The sequence below is a fragment of the Emys orbicularis genome, chromosome 11, assembly GCF_028017835.1.
Source record: "Emys orbicularis isolate rEmyOrb1 chromosome 11, rEmyOrb1.hap1, whole genome shotgun sequence".
NCBI classification, from domain to species: Eukaryota; Metazoa; Chordata; order Testudines; family Emydidae; genus Emys; species Emys orbicularis.
Window position 1 is genome coordinate 21,039,905 of NC_088693.1, and position 23,499 is coordinate 21,063,403.

Genomic DNA, 23,499 nt, shown 5'->3' on the forward strand with positions numbered 1-23,499 from the left:
GAGAAAACAAAGTAAAACTAAGACGCCTTGCCTGGCTTTTTTACTTACAAGTTTGAAATATGAGAGACTTGTTTAGAAAGATGGGGAGAACCTGGATTGATGGCTGGTCCCTCTCAGTCCCAAGAGCGAACAACGTCTTAAAACAAAGAGCACACACAAAAGCCTTTCCCCCCCCCAAGATTTGAAAGTATCTTGTCCCCTTATTGGTCCTTTGGGTCAGGTGTCAGCCAGGTTACTCGAGCTTCTTAACCCTTTACAGGTAAAAGGATTTTGGAGTCTCTGGCCAGGAGGGATTTTAGTACTGTACACAGGAGAGCTGTTACCCTTCCCTTTATAGTTATGACACACATATATAATAAAAGTTGGTATTCACTTTCTACAATTTAATATATTCATGAGCATAACATCAAATTCCACAATGCCTTGTACAAGCTTTGTTATGTCATTCATTCTGCAGTGAATAAGTATATCTTCCAGTTGCTCATAACATTTTTTATGCTAAACCTAGTGTGTCTTGTTTGGCATATATGGCATGTAAAACACTATTATTCATAACTGTCAAGTCAACTGATGGATGCTTTTGTTTGGAATTAGGAGTCTTTCTACAAAATCCCATATAAATCTTTAAGGGTCATTTTTAATATTTAGAAATTGTATCTGACATGGCTTTCACTACTGTTTTCCCTTAGCAATGTTTGTTGTGGTACAATTTTAAAAAGCTGTAATTATCTTTTGAAAAGGAGATTCTTTCCTGCTTATCTGCTCTATGTCATCAACAAAGCAGCACTAAAATAGTGACTGTATTTGCGTTACAGAAGGTAAATTAAATTAGAATTCTAACTTGGGGTATTTCACTTACGGCTATTAAAAGTATGAATTACCATTAATGTAAGATTTATTTCCCAAAAAGGAATTCATTTAAAATGCAGAAGTAACAATAATTTAGTTAAAATGGAAAATGTGTTACTGAGTCAGTTCTTTTCTGGGGCTGACCTGTCTCCTAGTATGAGAATTTGAATTTGTGCCCCTCTTTCTGGAAACATCAGAGGACATTCAGACTTATCCATGGGGCTTCTTTCATGGCTTAACCAAGCTCTTTCCAAAGTACCTCCCAGTTACTAAACCTGAGATTTTCAAAGTCATTCTTAGAAAGTTTGAACACCCAGTTCCCATTAATTTTAATGAGAATTAGAAGTTCAAATTCTTTATGTAACCTTGAAAATCTCAGTACAAATATTTATTAGTTGACTAAATATAAATATCTAACCTTACTTCACTACTTCACTTACTACATGCATGGACACTAAAGAAGTGATTGTAAAAATGCCCAAAGGACTTAGTTTGAATGGGAAGAATTAGGGGAGAGGTCAATCTGGGAAGGAAATCATGATGTGACAAATGTTCTATTCTGGATTCTGACATCTTCCTGAGTCTGAGACATCTTAATTATATCAAGAAATATGAAAAATAGTCAAAAGTGTCGGAGAAGGGTGAAAAAGAATGATTCTTCTTCGCTAAAGTTAGTATCTCAATCTATTTGGTCATCACTTCTTGGAGCACCTTTCTGCCAAAGAATGTTTCTGCAGAGTATAAGTCGGGCCTGTAGCTCTTTACAAAAATGTTGATTCATGACAAGATGACAATTTTCCATTTGTTTTGTGGTGGCTGATTCACTTTCTGCCCAGGATGCTACCACAGAATGTGTTGACTGAAATAAGTCTCTTAAGCTGAATATCTTTCAGTGATATAGCATTCGATTCGTTTTTTACATGGAGGATTTGAATGCCTTCAGGCCAAGATATTTAGGGTGGAAGGAAATAAATAAAGGTTTTCTTAAACATGCATACACTCTGTGCCTCCTCGTGCTCTCATATGAGGGCGTAAAAGACAGGGCAGCTGTGACCCTTCCTCAGCTCCTTTACAGTTCAAAGTCAATGCTGTTGAGGACTCAGAAAAGTGGGGACAGATCAATGAAACCACACAGATCACAACATTTCAAAGAGTCACAGTGACTGTATGGTAGTTAATTGTTCTTTCTTCTTCAAGTATATATCAGGATGGATCCCACTATCAGGACTGGGAAGCAGTATCTTCCCTGAACAGCTGGAGTGAGGAATTTCAGCTGTATTTGTCAAACAGAGATGGAAGTACTATTGTCCCGAAATTGGCATCTGACCTAGTTGCCATGTCAAGTGCATAATGTTTAATTAAGTTAGTGGGTTGCTCCATGTAGCTGTCTTGCAATTCTTGGAAAGAGCCACATTTCTGAAGTAGGCAGATGATGCCACCTGTTCACTGGTGCAGTGTACCTTGACATTCAGAGGCAGAGGCTTGCAAGCCAGTTGATAGCAGCTGGAAATCACATTGAAATTCTCTGTGATGAGTTAGCTTAGCTTTTCAGTGCACTGGATATGGCCACAACGAGGCCTGAAAGGCTTGGTCCTGCTGAGGTAATAGAGCAAGGCTTTGTAGATGTCTGAAATATGCAGCTGCAGCTTCTTCTCTCCCAGCATCAAGTACAAGATTTGTGGAGCTATCATGATGATTGAAGCTTTGTCCAATTCGATCTTGGATATTTGGGGGGGGGGGGGGGAGAGAGATCAGGAGAATTAGAGGGAAGGCATATAGCAGTCCATGAGACCATAGAAGGGGGAAGGCATCATCAGGGAGCCTGGGATCATGTCTCCACTGAAGCAGAACTTGGTATTATCTTCTGTGGTGAACAAGTCTGTGACAAGAGTTCCGCACTGATGGGTTCGGGAGGCTTTTCCACAGCTACTACTTGTGGTGGTTATCACACTTCAGGAAATCTGCTGGGTCATGCTGATAACAACATAACTCGATGGGTTATTGGTAAAGAGGGGATGATTGAGCCACTCATTATTTTAGTGCATGGCTGACATGTTGTTTGTCAGGATTTGTGTGCCATGCAGAGGGAGAGTGGGTAGCCAAAAACTAGTCACTCCTCTTTTGTGACACTGGGATATTATCCTATAAACAGCCAGAGAATCCTTAGGTAATCCTTGAGGGCACTTTAAGCACCTGTGTGCTACTGGAGTAACAAATTTGACCTGTTTCTGGTACATGCTCTAACAGAGGTAGAATCTAAATGTCTCAGGTTGGGTGAACATTTAGTGTCCAGATATAATTTAACTGATTTTTTATTAAACAAAAATATTATCTGCCTGATTTGTAAACCGCATTACCATAACTATTAATGGGAGTGGAGAGACTAATTTCCAAATTACTATGCAGAATCCTGGAATATTGTTAAATTCCCCAAACAATGCGCTCTAGTCTTTACATATTCCTTTCCATTCAGGAAATTGTCATTCTGCACATACATATATGAGAGAGAGAGAGAGAGAGAGAGAGAGAGAGAGAGAGCGCGCGAGTGGGGACCCCCATACTGTTATTGGTGTGAGTCACCACCTTAACAATGTTTCAGCATTGTTTCTATATAGTTGTGACAAAAGTGATACAAATGAAATTGTTACGTTTATTTCAATAAAGTGACTGAAATGTGTGTGTGTGTGTGTGGGGGGGGCTCAACAGTTATTATATCTGTATTTAGCAAGTGGTTTTGAGGTATACCTGAACTATCCTTGCCTCTGTCTGTCACAAGGACAAACATCATCTTTATGTGTAAAACCGAAACTGGACTCATTTTGTTTAGTCAGATCTGTAAACACCTGCCATGAATTTGATTTTCACTGCCCCCCTAAGCCATGTTACTGATAGCCTTAACAAAAGATTTTTATTGTGTTTGGAGAATGAAGTAGATGTGAACACACAGTGATTTTAGGAACATGAGGCATGATTCTTCTATCATTTACAACAGAATAAATCAGGAGTGCTTCCACTAACATTAATGGAGCTACACTGGTGTAAAACCAGGCTGTTTGGGAAAGGCAACAGAAAGAGAAACTGCTACTGTCTGGTTGAAACCTGTAGCTCTCTGGATAGTTGCTTCTGCTTGATTTCTGGAAGTGTATCTACTCCTATGACTTGTGAGCTTTGCTGCTGCTTTTGATACCCCCCCCCCCAAAAAAAACCCACAAAACAAAAAATAAACAAACAAAAAAAACCTGTTGTAGGGTGTCAATATTGTACTTCTGAATAAAATAGGAATTTTTCTCTCAAGGTGATATTCATCCTTGTGCAGAGGGCAGATCAATGTTATGCACCACATACATTCTGAAAACTCAGCTTAGTGGGACTTTAGCACATTGGCCTCGATCTTCCCTTTTGCATATTTCACCTCCAGTGAAAAACCTACTCCTGGAATCCATTCTCTCTTAACCACTCAAGACTGTGTCTACACACTATTTAGACTATTTGCAGCAGAATACTACAAAATAACATCCTCAATATACACATATTAGGAAATGATTAAAAATGTTAAGTTAGTTGTCTTTCAGTCTAAATTTAGGGGTTGCTACACTGTCATAATACACATTCAAAAATCTATCAAAAATTACAATTGATCATAGCTTTGATGGATTAAGAGCACATCCAAAAAATCAGATTAAACTGTGTGTTCATGGGAAAAAAAATAAGATTCAAGAGTAGTAGAATATAATATAAAATCTCAATTTTCCCATTATCCCTGATTTACAGGGCAGCTAAGTTAGTGTTCAGGATAAAATATTAATTACACTCCAGAGACTACATTTCAGAATACAGCTGACTGACTGCAGCAACTACATTTTAATAATTTTAAAAGCACCACTACTATGGCCAAACCATGGGAACAGCCACGGGTACTAGGATGGCTCCACAATATTTCAACTTCTTCATAGGCCACCGCAAGGAAGAATTTCTGGAAAAATGCGACACAACCAATTATATATGTGAGATACAATGATATTTTCCTCCACTGGACCAACAACCTTAACTTCCTCATGGATTTCCACCACAACTTCAACAACCACTGTCCATCCATCAAACTCTCTCTAGAACACTCCCACACCAGCATCAACTTCCTGGATACCACAATCAGCCTCAACAATGGACCCTCACAGACAACTATATACAAGAAACCCACAAATCACCTCGCCTATCTTAACAGATCCAATAACCACCCCAAACACACCAAAAAATCTGTTATCTACTGCCAGACACTCAGATACCATAGAATATGTTCCAAGGAGAAAGTCCAGGATACACACCTTAATATACTTAAAACTGCCTTCACCAAACAAGGACACTTCACCAGAGAAGTAGATTGCATCATGGCCACCCAAATACCCCAAGAGAACATGCTTCAATATAGAACCAAAAAACCCCAACCTATGACTACACACCCCTTGTTGTCACCTACCACTCTAATGGAACCCATATGGGGTAACATTAAACAATTACAACCCACACTCAACGGGGACCACATCCTGAAAAAATAATTAGCTGAACCTCCTCTTCTGGCCTTCAAATAACTCCCCAAACTCCCCAAGCTCATTATCAGAAGCAAGGTCACCACACATGAGGACACACCAACTTAAACCAGCACCAGACCTTTCCGTAACAATAGATTCAAAACCTGCAGACATATATTCACTGCTACAATGATCAATACCCCCACAACACACCTTTCAAGATACACGAGTCCTACACATGCCTATCACAACATGTGGGATACCTCATCCAATGCACTACTGTCCGAATAACAACTATGTGGGTGAAACCAGACAACCACTATGCTCTCAAATGAACTCTCACACACACAATAAACCACCATATGGCTGAACATTTTTCACAAAATGATCATTCCATATCTGACCTCTAAGTCCTAATCCTGAAAGGAAACCTGCATAACAACTTCAAAAGATGAGCCTGAAAACTTAAATTTATAACTTTGCTAGACATGAAAAATCATGGACTGAATAAAGACAATGGATTCATGGTTCATTACAAACATTTTTATGGCTGACTTAGAACAACGCTTCCTTAGCTCTCGTCCCCTAACACTCCTACTCTACTTGCGCTACATTGATGACATCATCATCTGGACCCATGGAAAAGAAGCCCTTGAGGAATTCCACCATGATTTCAATAATTTCCATCCCACCATCAACCTCAGCCTAGATCAATCCACACAAGCGGTCCATTTCCTGGACACTACTGTGATAATAAGCGATGGTCACATAAATACCACCCTATACCGGAAACCTACTGACCGCTACACTTACCTACATGCCTCCAGCTTCCATCCAAGACACACCACACGTTCCATTGTCTACAGCCAAGCTCTAAGATACAACCGCATTTGCTCCAATCCCTCAGACAGAGACAAGCACCTACAAGATCTCTATCAAGCATTCTTAAAACTACAATACCCACCTGCTGAAGTGAAAAAACAGATTGACAGAGCCAGACGAGTACCCAGAAGTCACCTCCTACAAGACAGGCCCAACAAAGAAAATAACAGAACACCACTAGCTGTCACCTTCAGCCCCCAACTAAAACCTCTCCAGCGCATCATCAAAGATCTACAACCTATCCTGAAAGATGATCCCTCACTCTCACAGATCTTGGGAGACAGACCTGTCCTCGCTTACAGACAACCCCCCAACCTAAAGCAAATACTCACCAGCAACCACACATCACTGAACAAAAACACTGACCCAGGAACCTATCCTTGCAACAAAGCCTGATGCCAACTCTGTCCACATATCTATTCAAGTGACATCATCATAGGACCTAATCACATCAGCCATACCATCAGGGGCTCGTTCACCTGCACATCTACCAATATGATATATGCCATCATGTGCCAGCAATGCCCCTCTGCCATGTACATTGGCCAAACCGGACAGTCTCTACGCAAAAGAATTAATGGGCACAAATCTGACATCAGGAATCATAATACTCAAAAACCAGTGGGAGAACACTTTAACCTGTGTGGTCATTCAATGACAGACCTGTGGGTGGCTATTTTACAACAGAAAAACTTCAAAAACAGACTCCAATGAGAGACTGCTGAGCTGGAATTGATAAGCAAACTAGATACAATCAATTTAGGATTGAATAAGGACTGGGAATGGCTGAGCCATTACAAACATTGAATCTATCTCCCCTTGTAAGTATTCTCACACTTCTTATCAAACTGTCTGTACTGGGCTATCTTGATTATCACTTCAAAAGTTTTTTTTCTCTTACTTAATTGGCCTCTCAGAGTTGGTAAGACAACTCCCACCTGTTCATGCTCGCTGTATGTGTGTATATATCTCTTCAATATATGTTCCATTCTATATGCATCCGAAGAAGTGGGCTGTAGCCCATGAAAGCTTATGCTCTAATAAATTTGTTAGTCTCTAAGGCGCCACAAGTACTCCTGTTCTTTTTACAATAATCTGAAACTCACTAACCCTCCTTTGTCCTATGACTACAGAGATGTTAACTGCCCACTTCACCTTGAATGGTCTCTTGCAACATGTGTTAACACCTTATGCTTAACAGTCTGTTCCACCTTGAATTTAGCTGTGACACTCTGAGTACCTTTCCCAGACCTGAAGAACTCACTCTCTCTTTCACCAGCAAAAGTTGGTCCAGTAAAAGATATTACCGCACCCACCTTGTCTTTTTGAAGCATCTAAAATACTTTAAAAATATTTTAAACTGAATTTTGTGCTTCTGAAGGGCAAGGAATTGAGAGCTCTAAAAGCTGAAGTCCTCTAAGTATCCTCAATACCAATCCAGGACAAGTGAGAACAGTGCAAGCTTCACCATTCTTACTTATCAATGTGCAAAAACCTAATCAGAAGTATCACAGGACACATAACTTGCACTAACCGGTGATTTTGTCATCAGTCATAGCTCAATGTTCAAGAGCTGAAAGGGCAAGGAGACTCTCAATACTTTAAGTAGGCTGTTGTACATCCAGGTTAGAAAGGAAAGCATGTTTACAAGTGAGAAGCGTGGGCAAGCTTGTATTGCCACTGCCTACACTGTCTATGATATATGGATACCTAGAGAACTTCAGTCTCCAGAACTAAATTCAAGCGCATTACATTAGAATGGATGCGCCACTCAACTGACTGTGATGTAAAATGCAGTCTCTTAAGTGCAATATTGTTTTAATTTCAAACTTTCATGCATGATATTCACGATGAGTAACTGAAGTTCCTGACGGAAAATCTCTTCTGCCCAACAGGTGCACATGTGATTAGACATTCCTGACAACCAGTTTTTTTAAGTGGAGTCTCTGGCTGTTGGAAACTCCATTATACATGACCTGGGACTCCCACTGTCATCTAAATGTATGGAGAAGTTTTTTTTTTCACAATTTGTAACACATCAGTGAATGAACTAAGGAAGACCTCTCAGCCTTAAGTGTTGCAGATGGGCTCTTCCCTGATTGATAAGATCCATTCCTGAGTTTAGCCAGACAATTCTTTTTATGTCAACCACTGGCTTTTATGGTACTATCCATTGTTTGAATGCAAAATCAAGAAAGCTCCTATTGGCCAGGGTAGAACAAGAACGACCAGAGGATGTTTTTTCAATGGGATCATACTCCACAACTATGCTGAATTAGCAGATTTGAAGTGCAACTTCTATTTGCTACACAGACATGAGTGATGACAAAGTATTTAAAGCAGTGATACGCAGGCTGAGGCTCACAAGCCGCAAGTGGCTCTTTAATGTGTCTCCTAAGGCTCTTTGCAGCAAATGAAATTAAAGCATTGTGTGATTTAATTATAAGCCAATTAGGATGCTTTTACTATGTTATTAACCAATTGTAGTTGATAAAATAATAATCCTTGGACAGTCATTTTGCTGTAAGAATAATTATGATAATAAATTTATATATAATATATATAATGTTCTTACAGCAAAATGACTGACCAAGTATATATATAAACTAAATATTTCCCAGTCAGACTATTTAAATATGAATATATAATACTATAGTAAATGAAACAATGAATTTACCCTACAGTGTCTCTTTTGCGTAATGCTGATCACTAATTTGGCTCCTGAACCACTGAGTTCTGAGTATCACTGATCTAAAGCATCAGAGAAGACAATATTATGGACCATTAATGTGCTCTGGAAATTTTGACCATAGAGCAACTATAGACTTGTAATGGACTTGTGCAGTATACTGTATTCATTGCCCTTCCGTGGATTCTTGATCTTTTTCCTGGATTTGTGTAGCCTGGAAGGCTATAGACATTTTTTGCTGCTTAGACTATAACAGGATTTAAAAAAGAACTAGATAAATTCATGAAGGATAGGTCCATCAATGGCTATTCGTCAGGATGGGCAGGGATGGTGTCCCTAACCTCTGTTTGCCAGAAACTGGGAATAGGAGACAGGGGATGGATCGCTTGATGATTACCTGTTCTGTTCATTCCCTCTGGGGCACCTGGCATTGGCCACTGTCTGAAGACAGAATACTGGGCTAGATGGACCTTTGGTCTGACACATTATGGCCATTCTTATGTTATTGACTTCAGAGAAAATGATATTATAATCAAATCAACTAACAACTGACCGTATCAACTGTTAATCACATAAATAAATAAAATTTAAGCAAATCTAAAGACATATATCTAAACAAAAGCTGTTTTAATATGAACGCACAATTTAATATAAATATTTTTCTAATGACACAAAGGTAAGGCATGAGTGAAGTTGTAGCTATCAGACATTTCAGAAATGGCAGTTAATTTCAATTTATTTTACTGGTTGAGAAACATTTCTGTAGTAGCTAAATTGTATTTTGCTTCTTTTCATTAACTTTTATTATGTTGTAAACAACAGAACATCAGCACTGTTTTCATATAATAGCCTATAAAATCTACAGTTCGCATGGAATGTGAATGACAAAAAATGAAGAAAAAGAATCATAATGCAATACTGAAATCTAGTCTTTTTGATGTAGCCTTTTTGTTTTCTTTTTCCTCTCCAGCATTCTGTAAGCTTCCCAAGACCTCAATCAGTGACAGCTATTGATTTATCTGCATACTCTGGTACAAAAAAAGTCTTTTCTTTCTTATTTTTTTTCCCTTACAGCGAAACATACTTCCTCTTTCGATCTAACGTGTATTTCAAAACATTTGATAAAGATGCCCAATTACCCATCCATTAGCAAGAGATTAACATCTTCCTTAAACATAAAACTACATTTAAATAACATGAAGCATCATATCTAGACCAGCAAATGCAGGGATAGGAATTAAACATTAATTAGTTTCGGCCAAAATGGAAAAAAAAATCCAAAAAATTGAAATGTTTCATTTTGACATTTATTTTAACACACACACACAAAAAGAGTACACAAAAACCCAAAGCTAAACAAAATAAAACCAAAACCAAAAGTCATTTCAGGTTGACCCAACAAACTGTTTTTCAGATTTTCCAGTTTGGTGGCTGAAGCAAAAAAGAAAAAAAAAGAAAAAGAAAAAGAAATCTATTATCTCTGTATCCAGTAATTAATCCATAGACAAATTCAAATGACAGACAACTTCTCTTTCAGAGATGTTATGGTCTGCCATTCCATAACAATTTTATTTACTACATTTAATTTCTTGGTTATTAAAATATTAGCATCTGAATACTCCAAATAACCTATTACTTAGGGATGAATAACCTTCTGTTCCTACAGGAACTCATACAAACCACACTATTTCTCTCAAATGAACGGACCCCAATTGTTTACTACTGGTTTAGCTTAAGGGCTGTTATGGTCAGAAAAGTGATGATGTATTACTCAACTGTGCACACCGTTCACTGTCTTACTCAACTAATATGCTCCTTTTGAGGATTCAGAGTTCAATTTGGTCATTTGCCTCCTTTTTACATCAATGTTCACAACTCATATACTGAGGAGAAAGTGAGTTAAATTCCATTACTGCTCCTGCACCACCAACAGCATTATCATCTCTGTTCCATCAGCAGAATCTTTATTATTAGTGAACTCAGATTGATAAAGAACCTAGTTTGATTTTCAGATCTTAGTTATTTTTATTTGTAAAGTGAACATAGTCGATGTAAAGTTATTGAGAGGCAATGAACACTGAATCCCACAATACCATTTTAGTCACTTTTTAGAGTATAGCTGTATTTAAGGTCTGGTCTACACTAGAAAATTAGGTTTAACTACATCACTCAGGGTGTGAAAAATCCACACCCCTGAGCAGCATAAGTCCTTGTGTAGACAGAGCTAGGTCGGTGGTAGAATTCTTCCATCAAGCTAGCTATTGCCTCTTGGGAAGGTGCATTACCTGTGCTGTCTGGAGAATCCCTCCCATCAAAGTAGGTAATGTCTACACTGATGTCCTACAGCAATGTGGCTGTGCTGCTGTAGCGTTTTAAGGGTAGACAAGTCCAGAGAGACTTTAACTCAGATTCTTGTGACCCAATTCCCCACCACAAACTCCACTTCTATCTCTGATTGAGTGGCTTCCAGCTTCCCTCTCTGCCAGCTATGTCCATGCAATTCTCCCCTTCTTATAAGCCACCCTCATCTCCTTACAGACCTACACAACCATCTCTGCTTCTCTGTTGGGTCCTGAAACTACAGTTAAACAATACATTCTCATATAGTGTGAGAAGAAATATGCTCTGGACTGCAATGTGCACCAGATTACACAAGAAAGCGGAAGTACTGGATGAAAGCTAGATGCCGCAAGGGGAATGAGTACACTGGCACTTGAGGAAAAGCAAAAGAAAGAAAGAAAGAAAGAAAGAAAGAAAGAAAGAAAGAAAGAAAGAAAGGTGTGGGCAGAGTGGAGCATGCAGTAAGAAGGGCTGAACAAACTAGGAGGGAAAGCAAAGGATGGCTAAATGACTGAACAGAAAGAGAGATCAAACCATAGCTGGCAGACTGGGAGGAGAGAAAGGAAGTAGGTTTGCATGAATCTACACTGAAGAGGGAGGAACGATTACACAGGCTTGGATAGGAGGGCTCTTGTGTTTGTTCAGAAGTTGGGTCAAAATATGAATACACATTTAAAGTTTTGGATTCTTTTCTGAACTGTACAGATCACAGAACCTGATGAACTTCACTCACAAATGTGTATCCATTTTTATCTACATGTTAAATTTACATATTGTAATCCATACATGCAGTGTATATGCCTACTTAAAACTATTATTAAAAATTAATGGTAAGGTGAAGCAGGTTTCCCCTCACCTCCTTTCTATTAATAACCCCATCTTTCCAATATTTACTCTTTAGCTACATATTATGTAATATAAATTTGCAAACTTTTCATCTCTTGCTATTTGGGGATTTATATAAGTGCAAAAGCTATCTGAAACCATATAACATTTTGGAGTCTATTTTACATAATCTAATAACATTAAATATCATGGAATTTAAACAGAATTGTTTAAAATAAAACAAAACACATGCTTAGGCATGATCTTGTATAAAAGTTCCACCTATTTCTGTTCTGAAGGCTGAGGCATAATTCCATATAGTGGGAAATGTGAAAATCCCTTAACTACAGCAGTGCTAGTGACAGCTGATACCGTAAAATATGTGCCTCTTGGGTAGCTATTAAGATTTAGGTTGTGTCAGTAAAGTATAGCCCAGCGTAAGTGGCAACATGGTGCTGACTAACCCAGGGACCAAGAGTACCCACTGTATACATGGAGTGCAGTTTTTTTATTATATCTCTTATGGGATGCAGCCTCCTTTCCCATGTACATTGGTCCTATACAATGAGCTGGTACTAGACACCTCTAAGCCCCTGATGAAACAGAGAGACAGATAAAGTCTGATCCTAATTAATTACTGTCTGGAATTTAAATATTGAGAAACGGCTGTTAAAAGAATTAGTAGAATTTTAAATCAATAATATGTCCACCAACGGCTTGAGAGTAGTTTCTGCTAAACAGCAGTATTTTGGTGTATAAGGTTAATGTGAAATTTATGGTTTTATTACATAAAGCAAGTTTAAACTGATAACAGAAAGTTTGAGAATTCAGTTTGTTATATGGCATATTCCTTTCTGCAACTCTAACACTGACTTTCTCTGCAATTCTTGTACTACAAGAGACATTTAATAACAAACCCTTTTGATGATTCATCTTCCAAAATGATAATTTCAAACCTCAATATTATCATATATAATTTCATTTAAAGTAACTAAATGTAAATTGTTTTTATAGATATTTTCATTCACTTATGTTTATGAACCAAGTGTATGGCTGTAAAGTATACTGGGGAAAGGCTAGATTGTAATAATAAAAAGAAAAAAAATACTTATTGATGTAGTCCAACTACATTTTATTTATAAGAGTGTTGTAGAACGTTTTATTATTGATTTTGTAAGGCTAGAGACTTTCAGTGATAAATATTTTATAGATTAATCTATATTACTTTTACTAAATTTAAAATCTTATCTTAAAAATAAAAAACCCAAATCCTGCTTAATGAGCATAACAAATTGTTTAATCCCAGTAACTGAAACCTTGATTCCTAAATAAGTATGTGTATATATGTGTTAACTAATATTGAAGACTGAAATTAGCATTTTGGAATGTAACTTGAAACTTGAAAAGGGTTGCAATTAAAATGTTTTTATTTAATAATTTTAATACCTATAAAAAACACACTCCCATTTGGGAATTGAGATTTGAATTACCCAGTAAAATATATTCCCAGACAAAAAACTTTGTTAAAATGAGATTAAGATTGAGATTACATCTCAGTAATGTAAACATTGAAAAAATTGTCATTTCCCCCCCAAACAAGCACTATAAATCAAGAAATTCAGAGATAAAATGAAATTAAAAAAAAAAAAACTCAAAAAACCCAACCCTCTAAACATGTTAAGGTATAGAAATGCAGTTATGGCACCTAAAGTAGATAAACTAACCAAGAGTGATGCCAAAAGAGGAGGAAATGAAAAAATGAATCTGTCTTTAAAAATTATTTAAAATTAAAGCTAGGACCACAAACATTTAATGACTTATTCCTAAATGTATGGTTATCATAGGGTGTTTACACTTATGTTACCTACTTTCAACCTTAACTATAGCTTAAATAGGTTTTGTATGGGAATTTCTTGTTTCGCTTTAGAATTATTAAAAAAATTATGCATGAAAACGGTACAAAAGAATGCTAATCTGTGATATCTTTAATGGACTGAAGATAGTTCATATCATTTTTTTTTAAAGTAATTTTTAAGGCCATATTCAAGTACTGTGCCAGTGAAGAACAAAGTAGCCTGAATCAGCAGAAACCAACTGGAATATAATGGTGAATCTGGCCCTTAATTAGTTAGCATACAGCTATGTAACTTTTAAGAGTGACTGGTGTTGGTCATGTAATGTACCAGTTTGAACGCTTGACACATTTATATAGCCTTGACAGTAACTCAATTAAAGTAATAAGATTGCAGCATGCAAATTAGCTTGGGAGGAGGAGTAATTGTTGGTTGAGTATTCTGAAGCCACAATAGCCCCATTAAGAGTGACCTAAACTATTAACCTAGGCCTCTGATCATAACGGATATGATACCCAATAACAATTTAGTATAATTACTACATAACTTTAAAAAAGAGTCTATGCAGCAGATTTCAATTAGTTTTAACTGTATGGAAAATGTGTGAGTGAGTATATATAAAATTAAAGAAACTATGCTAAAATAACATTAAGGTTTCAAAGTCAAGCACTCATAAGTTAGGAAATGCTAGAACGTATAACTTTATCCAGACCCTGTTTGTGTATGCATTATGATAGAGTCTATAGTTACATGATCCCATGCTATATCTATATATCTGTATCTATCCATATGGTATTTAGGTTCTATATTACTAAAACCTTTCTAACTATAAGGGAGGTTGTGGAATCCCCATCATTGGAGGTTTTAAAATACAGATTAGACAAATAACTGTCAGGGGTGGTCTAGGTATCTCTAATCCTACCTCGGTGTTGGGGGTTGGAGGGTGGACTAGATGACATCCTGAAGTAATTTCCAGATCTACATTTCTTTCTTTCTACTTTTTCCATAGGAACCTGCCTTATTGAGTAAATGGGTTATTCAGTATTTCTTTTCATTCTCCTTATTCAATATGTGGTCTCTCCTCTGGCATTATTTAACACACATCATCCAAACCTTGCACTAAAAAAGAATAAATTAATGATAGGCCTTTGGCACTGTTCAAATCCCTACTCTCCTCAGGTATAGGAAGGACTTAAATTGGAGGTCTCCCACATCCCGAGTACTGTTATGAGGGAAGTTGTTTCTCTCTTGCCTGTTCTGTATGAACTTGCATGAGGGGCCCAATCCAGTAAGCATGCTCAGACTATTCCTATCAGGTCAGGCCCCACATGCAACTTGTCTTCACCTGGTTTGTGAATCACTCTGGGACTTAGTGGGGGAGATGAGTGGGGAGGGAGGCAGCAGTGTGCAAGCACAGATGTAGAAACACAGGTACCTTTTACTGCAAAACCAGAGGCACTGAATGAGTTTAGGCACCTTCAGGCTTCAGTCCAAGCTTTGTGCATTGCAGTGGTCCCAAAACTGGGAATTAAGCTCCTAAAACTGGGACTTGTGCGCCTAATTCCTTTTGTGCATTCATTTCCAATTGCTTAATAAACATTAATGAAGTTATCTTCACAACACCCTTGAGACATTACAAGGTATTATTATCCTCATTTTACAAGTGGGGAACTAAACACAGAAAGTTAAGGCCAAAACTGTCAAAGGTGTCCACTGGCTTTTGGCACACAACTTGAAACATTTAACTGGGCTTTTTATAGCACTTTATATATTCAAAGCTCAGTTCCTACTGACTTCAGTTGTAGCTGTGAGTGCTCAGCACTTCTTCCAATCTGGCATCAGGTGTCTCATGTTAGATATCCAGAAAATGAGAAACATGCAGTTATTGGCCACCTGTGAACATTTCGGTGTAAGTGACTTGTCTAGCATCACAAAAGAACTCCATGGCAGAGGCAGTGATCCAGTTATCCATGGTGGCATTCAACTTACTTAACAAACAGACCACCCTTTCTTTTCCTGTAATCCTCTGCCTCATTCACTACACTCCTGCAACAAACAGGGTAGAGGTTCCTATAGACAACAGTCTTATTCATTATACAACCCTGATTCACTTCTAGAGTATAGTATATCTTGTGCCCTGTATGAAGCAGGCAGGTTCTTGCTGAAAAGAATAGTTCATGATTCTGTAATTAAAGACTATCCTAACACATAGGTACCAAGGGGTGGAATTAAGGTTGTTGGGACAACCTTAATTCTAACATTTCCTAACTTTGGAATGCTTGACTTTGCATCTTTAATGTTCTTTTAATGTAGTTTGTGTGTGATGTTTAAAAAAGAAAAATTTTAAAGAAAACAAAATCCTTCATAAGGCATCATACTGACACTGACGTGGGTTACTAGTAGGGTTTAAGTCCCAGAACTGACCTCCACCACTAGAACTAATGGAGCAACTGATAGCAATAGCAAGTTATTATCCTCTGTGTGGACAAGACACTAGTGAGGGAGAAGAGATATATACTTTGTCAATTGGTTTTTGCTATTTGCTGACAGCCAAGGAACATAGGTACTCAGAACTCCTGGATTCAAGTCCAGGATCTGTAGATAAGCATGCCCCAGGATCCTTCTGTCCTTGTTCCCCAAGCTATTCTCTCTCTCTCTTCTCCTATCTTGCCTCATTCCCCAGCTCCTGTCCCCTCCTCTCTCCTATCCAACCCTGCTCCTGTCCCCCCCCAACCACCCTCACCCAGCTTCTATCCAGCCATTACCCTGACTTCTATCTCCCTCTCCTTCTGTGTATATAGCTGCTCAGCCCCCTTTGCTCTTATCTATTCCCACCCTGGTTCCTATCCCCATCTCTTCCCCCGTCCGCGTTGGGCAACTTCATCTATATGCCACTTTACCAGCTGTCCCTATAATAATTGGTTGAATGATTGATAGATCTAGATAGCTCTTACACGCAGAGAGAGACAGACACAATATATTATGGAGGAATTTGTTACAATTTTGTAACTATGGTTGTGCCAGGGTTGCCATTATAAACCCTATTTTCATACTTCCCTAACTTTTCCCATAAAGTAAGATTTTCATCTGCAAATGCTTGTGCTTAAGTTTAGCAGGGACAAGAGGACCAGAATTTGAACTCTGATAGATGTAAAAGTCACCAGTGAAATTCAATGGACTGATGGCATTATACTGATGTAAAACTGAGGTAATGAAAACAAACCCAGAATATTTCTTCCTGTAATTACAAGCTTCTATAATTAGCAGTTTTGAAATTACAGGATCTAAACTACGAACACCTTTTAAATTTAGTATTTCATCCCCTGCTCAGAAATAAGAGAGTTTTAGGCCTAAAGATTCGGAACACCTGTTTGACATAGCCAGGTGGCCAAGGGAACGGGAACCCAAATGATTACTTTGCTAAATTCCTAAATATTTAAAGCTGGTATAAATAAACTGTCTTAGTGCTTAGCCAGATTAATGCTCTAATGAATGCTCAATGATTTAATATGCATACAACTTGGGAGTGCTACAGCTTTACATTTGCTAGACTCTAATATAGCTTATATAATCAACCATTAAACTTTAAAAATAACAAGAGTACTTGTGGCACCTTAGAGACTAACAAATTTATTAGAGCATAAGCTTTCGTGGGCTACAACCCACTTCTTCGGATGCATATAGAAGTGGGTTGTAGCCCACGAAAGCTTATGCTCTAATAAATTTGTTAGTCTCTAAGGTGCCACAAGTACTCCTGTTATTTTTGCGGATACAGACTAACACGGCTGCTACTCTGAAACCTGTCATTAAACTTTAAGTAGCTGTGTAAAGTTAGTATTGCCTCCATTGACATGAAGTTCTCCTAAGCTCTCCAAGCTCCCTCGCGTACATGGTGTGTCAAAATTCTCACTACAACTTCTCTCCTACCAACCATAATGTACACAAGAGGGGGCAGTCACTGATATTTCTCACCTGCAAAGATCAGGAACTCTGCAGGAGAGGAAAGCAGCAGACATTCCCCTCTCCTAGACAGTTTCTAAGATCTGCAAGAGAGATGACAGTGTTTTACCTATTGGAAAGTTGTTACAACCCATGGCTAGAAGTTTAAAAGAAGAGTAAACTGGGCTTAAAGACCAAGCTCACAAGATTCAAATTCTGTCAGTCAAAAGCAGCCAGGGATGGATTAAAGTAAGCCAGAGCTCTAAGAATATCACACCACAGGGGCTGCCTGTGGCCCTGAGCCCACACCATGGTGATGCTGAGGGAACTCTCCCACCCCAGAGGGGAAGAGGCAGCAGCAGTATGGAGCACTCTTCCTCTTGGGAGTAGCAAGCGTGTCAAGAAAAGGTCTTTCTTCTTTCACTGGCAATGTGGGGTGACAGCGAAGGTCCATGCAGTATTGCACTGACTGGGCCTGCTGCACACAATATCTTCTGCTAAGGTGGTGCTGGTAGGGCCCCATGCAACAACAAGTTTTGAAATTAACACTGAAAGGCATGGGTGAGTTCACACCTGTTGTTTCAGGCTGTCTGCAGACTCAGGCAATTATTACTACATTGTATATGATAGTACACATTTAGAAGCTTTTATTCATAACCATGATGCCTAAAATCTCACATTTTTCTTCTTTTTAAATGAAAGCTTAGATTCTAGTGGAATCTAGTCATTCTAGGAGCTGGGGCCCTAGTCACAGACCTACAGTGCCTATTCCTTAATCCAGCCCTGAGTACTAGAGAGGCTGCCTCCCCTACATCCCATGGCACAGTTCTATTTTTGGATTGCCATCAGGAAGAGAGGAAAGGAATAGGAATGGCTGAAGAAGTGATAATGTGGGAGAATTGTTGTGAAAACCCATGGGTCGGCCACGAGAAAAGCTGCTGAAAGACTGTGTGCTATGGTGATAAAACAGTTCCAAAGTTTACTTAGAAGGAACAGTCTGGGTGCCAAAGCAGTTTCAGTTCCTTTTCTGACCTCTGTGGGCACCATTTAATCCACTAGCTAGATCCCAGACCAGAGGATTCCTTCTCTGTGTGAGAGAACCCCCCCCCCCCCGCAAAAAAAGACCCCACTTTTCTATCTTGTCTCATAAAAGTGGAATTAGAAAACACACATTAATATTTACTGAATTAAAGTTTTCTACTAATTTCCAATTTTAAAATTAAATTAACTATTTTCCAATTTTTAAATTAAGTTGCTAAAGGAAAATAATAAAAGAACAAATTCACCAACTCTTTGGGTATCCAATGAAAAATAAACAAATCAGGGATTTACAAAACCTCACTACCCCTTGAATTATAAAATCATAATTTGTTTAGCAGAAATTCAGTTTTAAGTTCTCAGATCTTAGAGTTCTTAGATCTTTACACAGAAAAGTATAAATCACAGTTAACTGTTCAGTGTTATAAGAGTATAAGTGTCCAGGTCCACCAAAAGCCATACCCCCCATTAGTTTCAGAAAACTTTCTTATATGCATTTTCCAACATCCTCAAGAGATGTGGAAGGTACTCAAGAAAGGGGAATCTTGAGTTCTGCAGGAAGAGCTCAGAGAGAATGGTGAGAGTAAAATAATTTTGCAGATAGCACTTTAGGGATATTACTCTCTCTCTCTTTTCTGCAGATCTCCTATGATCCACAGATGGGGAACTCAACTCATGTGGACCTTAGAACATGAATATGAGTGAGTGTCCACTAGGGTTCATAACCTCCCAAGAAACCTTAGGTAGCTCTCTCACTTGATCCTTTCCAACCCCTCTGTAGGTATTAGGAATTCTGGATTCTCAGACAAACTCTATGATGCTTGTAGGATAACACCAATACCCCCAAATCTATGCATGTGCTTTGGAGGCCAACTTACTCCCTTCCACAAGCTTGGGGAGCCTTTATCTTCAACACACCAAAGCAGTGCTGTAAGCCTTCCATCATGGCAATTTAGCCATGTTGGGAGGACTGGTGAGTGTGAAACCTACCAATTCATTTGACATCTGCTGGAAGGATGAAGTGCTCTCAGTCCCATACTTCCCTTCTCTACTGGCCTTGCTGTGTTTTGCCCATGTTCCCCTTCTGCACGTCTTTGCAACCCTCAGTTCTGCATCTAATACTCTCTTCAACAATGGACTTCCCAAGCTCCATCTTATTCCCAGCCCATCTCCCAGACCTCTTGGAGATGTGAGGTGGTCATAAAGAGATGTGTCCTTTAGGAAGGTCTGCCAGAAGTAGCAGGGGAGCATGCTAGAAGGGACTGGATAGGCAATTGATCAGGGAGGCGTTCCCCTCCTCAACTAAAGTCACTAAACTTAATTTTTATTCTCTGCACTTTCCTTTCTCAGGACAGAATCTTGCAAAAATAAACAAACAAACAAACAAACAAACAAAAACCAGAAGATTTTTGTTCATTGGTGAACATCTCTTTTTAAATATCTCCTAATTTATAAATATCAAGTATGATTAACCTAAATTCTGATGGAAACACTCTAATTACCACTGACAAGCACCCCACATGATTTATTTACACTTTGAGGCCTATCTTCATAAAGAGCTATAAAACTCCACTAAGCTACAGACTTATTCATTTTTTAAAATAAAAACAAACGTCTCTAGCAATCATCTGGCTCCTCATTTAAAGTCTATAAGAGATGATGTGCTACCTTGACAATTTTATTTAAAATGTTAATAAAAAATTTAAAGTAAGAATGTAATGAACTAATCTTTGACCCTCTGTGCTTGATCTCATTTCCTAAATTTTATCTTTCTCCTCATCATCATTTTTTTCACTATAAAGTGACAAAAAAGATGAAGAGATTATTGAATTATGACAACCTTAATATGGACATGCTCACCAGAGTGCAAAAATCTTCTATTTTCTTTAATTTTGGAAAAAAATTCCTACTCTCAGTGTTACTTGATCCCACCACCAACTCTCATCTCTTCCTTGGTCCTGCTGGCATCTCCTTGGGTCTTTGACCCCCACAGCCTATGCAACATTGGTCATGTAGCACAGGCCCCTTTTGCCCATGCCTTATTAACCAAGATAAAACTGCAGGGGTTATGTTCCAAAACCTCTTTTGTCTCCTGTCCCTCTTTCGAGGATAACAGGTGCCTTTTCTCCTTGGGGTGAACTTTCCGCACACACAACCGCAGATTTAGAAACACAGAGAGAAAATGGATAAAAAGAGAAAAATAAATGGTTTGCGTAACATACCTAAATTTACACTTTACATAAGATAAACTAGACAAGGCAATCTCAGTTTAAGTTACAGAAAGGAAAGAAATGCTTGAATGTTCCAAAAAGTACTTTTATGTTCTGACCCTAGTGTCAGACTTCTAACCTCCACACTGTTCCAAGGGGGAGAGAGAGAGCCCTCCCTTTGCAATCTTCTAAGTTTTCCCTCCCCTCTACTTCTCATTTTGGGTATGGCCTATCTGAACCCATCTCCCATCATCTAGGGTAGCCACTTCCAGGAGCCATCTCCCATCATCTAGGTTTCCCCAGTTACCTATACATACAACGGAGTTTTACACTTATTGCTTTCTCTAAGGCTTTGCCAAGGCAAGGCCGAACAGGTGGCCAATAGAGGATTCAACCGTCTTTGATAACTGCCTCTCAAAAGCTTAACAACCTATATCCAAAAGAATGTTGTTCAGCGACTCTTAGTTGTGCCTGGCAAGTAGAGTACTTTCTGATTGGCCATATCCATTACTCATTGAGGAAAGTAGTTTTACCTGACTGGGTGGAGTTTTGCTAAAGCTTATTTTCACCCCTCAACTCTCTTCGTTATTAAATACTACTTTATTAATCGACACATTCAGTCTGTCACACTGAGCTCTAGAGCTAACCTATCACTTTTTTAGGCCAGTATTTCATGTTTGAAGATTTTAGAGTAAAGTTCGGGCAGAATCAGGCTTTATTATAGAAACTAAATGTTATCTTTAACAATGGAAAAATACTGCCTCTCCTTAATAATTTTCTTCCTAGAGGCTATGTAATTATGTATACCAAAAGGCAGCAAACCATTTGTGACAACAGCAGCTTTGAGGGTAACATTTCTATGCTAATAAATAAAACACATTAAAAAACTACTGCTTAGTTCAACCAAGAAAAAAAATCTTACTATTGAATAATGTATTTGGACTATTAAGAAAACTCAGTCCCTATTTAGAATTTTTGCTTTCTTTTGATAAAAGGCATTTTTCACAGATATGAATTGCTGCACATTTGCATGTATTAAAAGAATGCCAAAGAGGCTTTTATAAGCCCTGGAAGAAATACAGAAGATTGGCAGGAGTAGGGATTTTGCCCTGCAGGATTCATGTTGGCAGCCAACATCTACAACAAATTCAGTGTTCATGAGGAGTAGTCTAGCAAAATATATGTGTTGGCAAAAACAGAGGAAATAATGAAGAAATACAGAAATAGAAATGTACCTCTTTGATCTTGTCTAAATTTGGTTAATACAGAAGGGGGAAGAATACTGTTTTCTTATCAGGAAGTATCCTTTAGTATTCTGCTTAATGATGCAAACAAATTCTCATTCTGCTTCTTAAAATACTTACAAAAAAGCAAAATATGTAGCTTTGTCATCTTGCAATGCACAATATTCTTCACATTTAGAATACAAACGTTTTTTTCCCAATTAATATAACACACCTTTCATTAAAAATAAGAAATGTCAAAAATTGAATGTTTTACAGCTGTTTGACCAACCTTTATGTCTATGAAATCCATCCATGTCAGCAAACTCAATATGATTTTCATCAGCCCAGTAGAGTCTACTGTTGACATAATCTATTGTAAGAGCCATAGGTCTGGAGATCTGTGTTTCTATGACAACAGTTTGATTGGTGCCATCCATACCAACACGGCCAATGTGAGGATACTCACAGCAATCAATCCAGTACAAATATCTAGGAAAACAAAATCAATAACTGTTTTATTTACAGCTGGAAAGGCACTAACACATAGCAGCTAATGTTTTAATTTTTTTTGGTTGGTTTTAAGTACTATCCAGGAATTATTCTGTAGTGCTCCAAGTTAGCTCATTTGAGAGGGGGTTTTTTCGAAGAAAATTTTACAACTTCATAGCTTGAAGTATAGTATTTAGGTGTATGAGTCGCCATGTTAGAGATATTGATGCAGTTTTGCATCTGTACTTAAACCATTAAAGGAAAAGCTCAAAATGGGATATATATGTCGAGATTGATTTAGGATTGCCACCCTTAAATTCTGAAGTATCATTATGATTTTACTAAGCTAAAATCTCAGGTCCTGCAATAATGTTATTGTTAAAAGAATTTCAGGTAGGTAAAATATTATAATACTGTATTACCATGCCAATTTTTTATATTTTATACACTAATTTCACTGATCACAGCATTATGATGAAAATGACATTCTTTCATAATGGGCAAACTACAAAACATGGCAAGGATGGCACACTTGCCAAGATTAAAAGAGGTGAGAGTATTGATGGAGGAATGTATGTTTCTAAATTGGCTGAGAATGAGGGAATATCACATTGGGTGGGGATTTTGTTTTTC

The 23,499-nt window shown here is 38.0% G+C and overlaps 1 protein-coding gene across 1 annotated transcript in view; it reads right to left on the minus strand.

Moving 5' to 3' along the window:
• The window catches only part of LRP1B (LDL receptor related protein 1B), a 1,070,902-nt gene that overhangs the window by 177,976 nt on the left and 869,427 nt on the right, over nt 1-23,499 (minus strand). Inside the window, exon 60 of the mRNA XM_065413676.1 lies at nt 22,667-22,866. Within this exon, the coding sequence (XP_065269748.1) occupies nt 22,667-22,866 (200 nt within the window). The remainder of the gene's footprint in view (nt 1-22,666; nt 22,867-23,499) is intronic.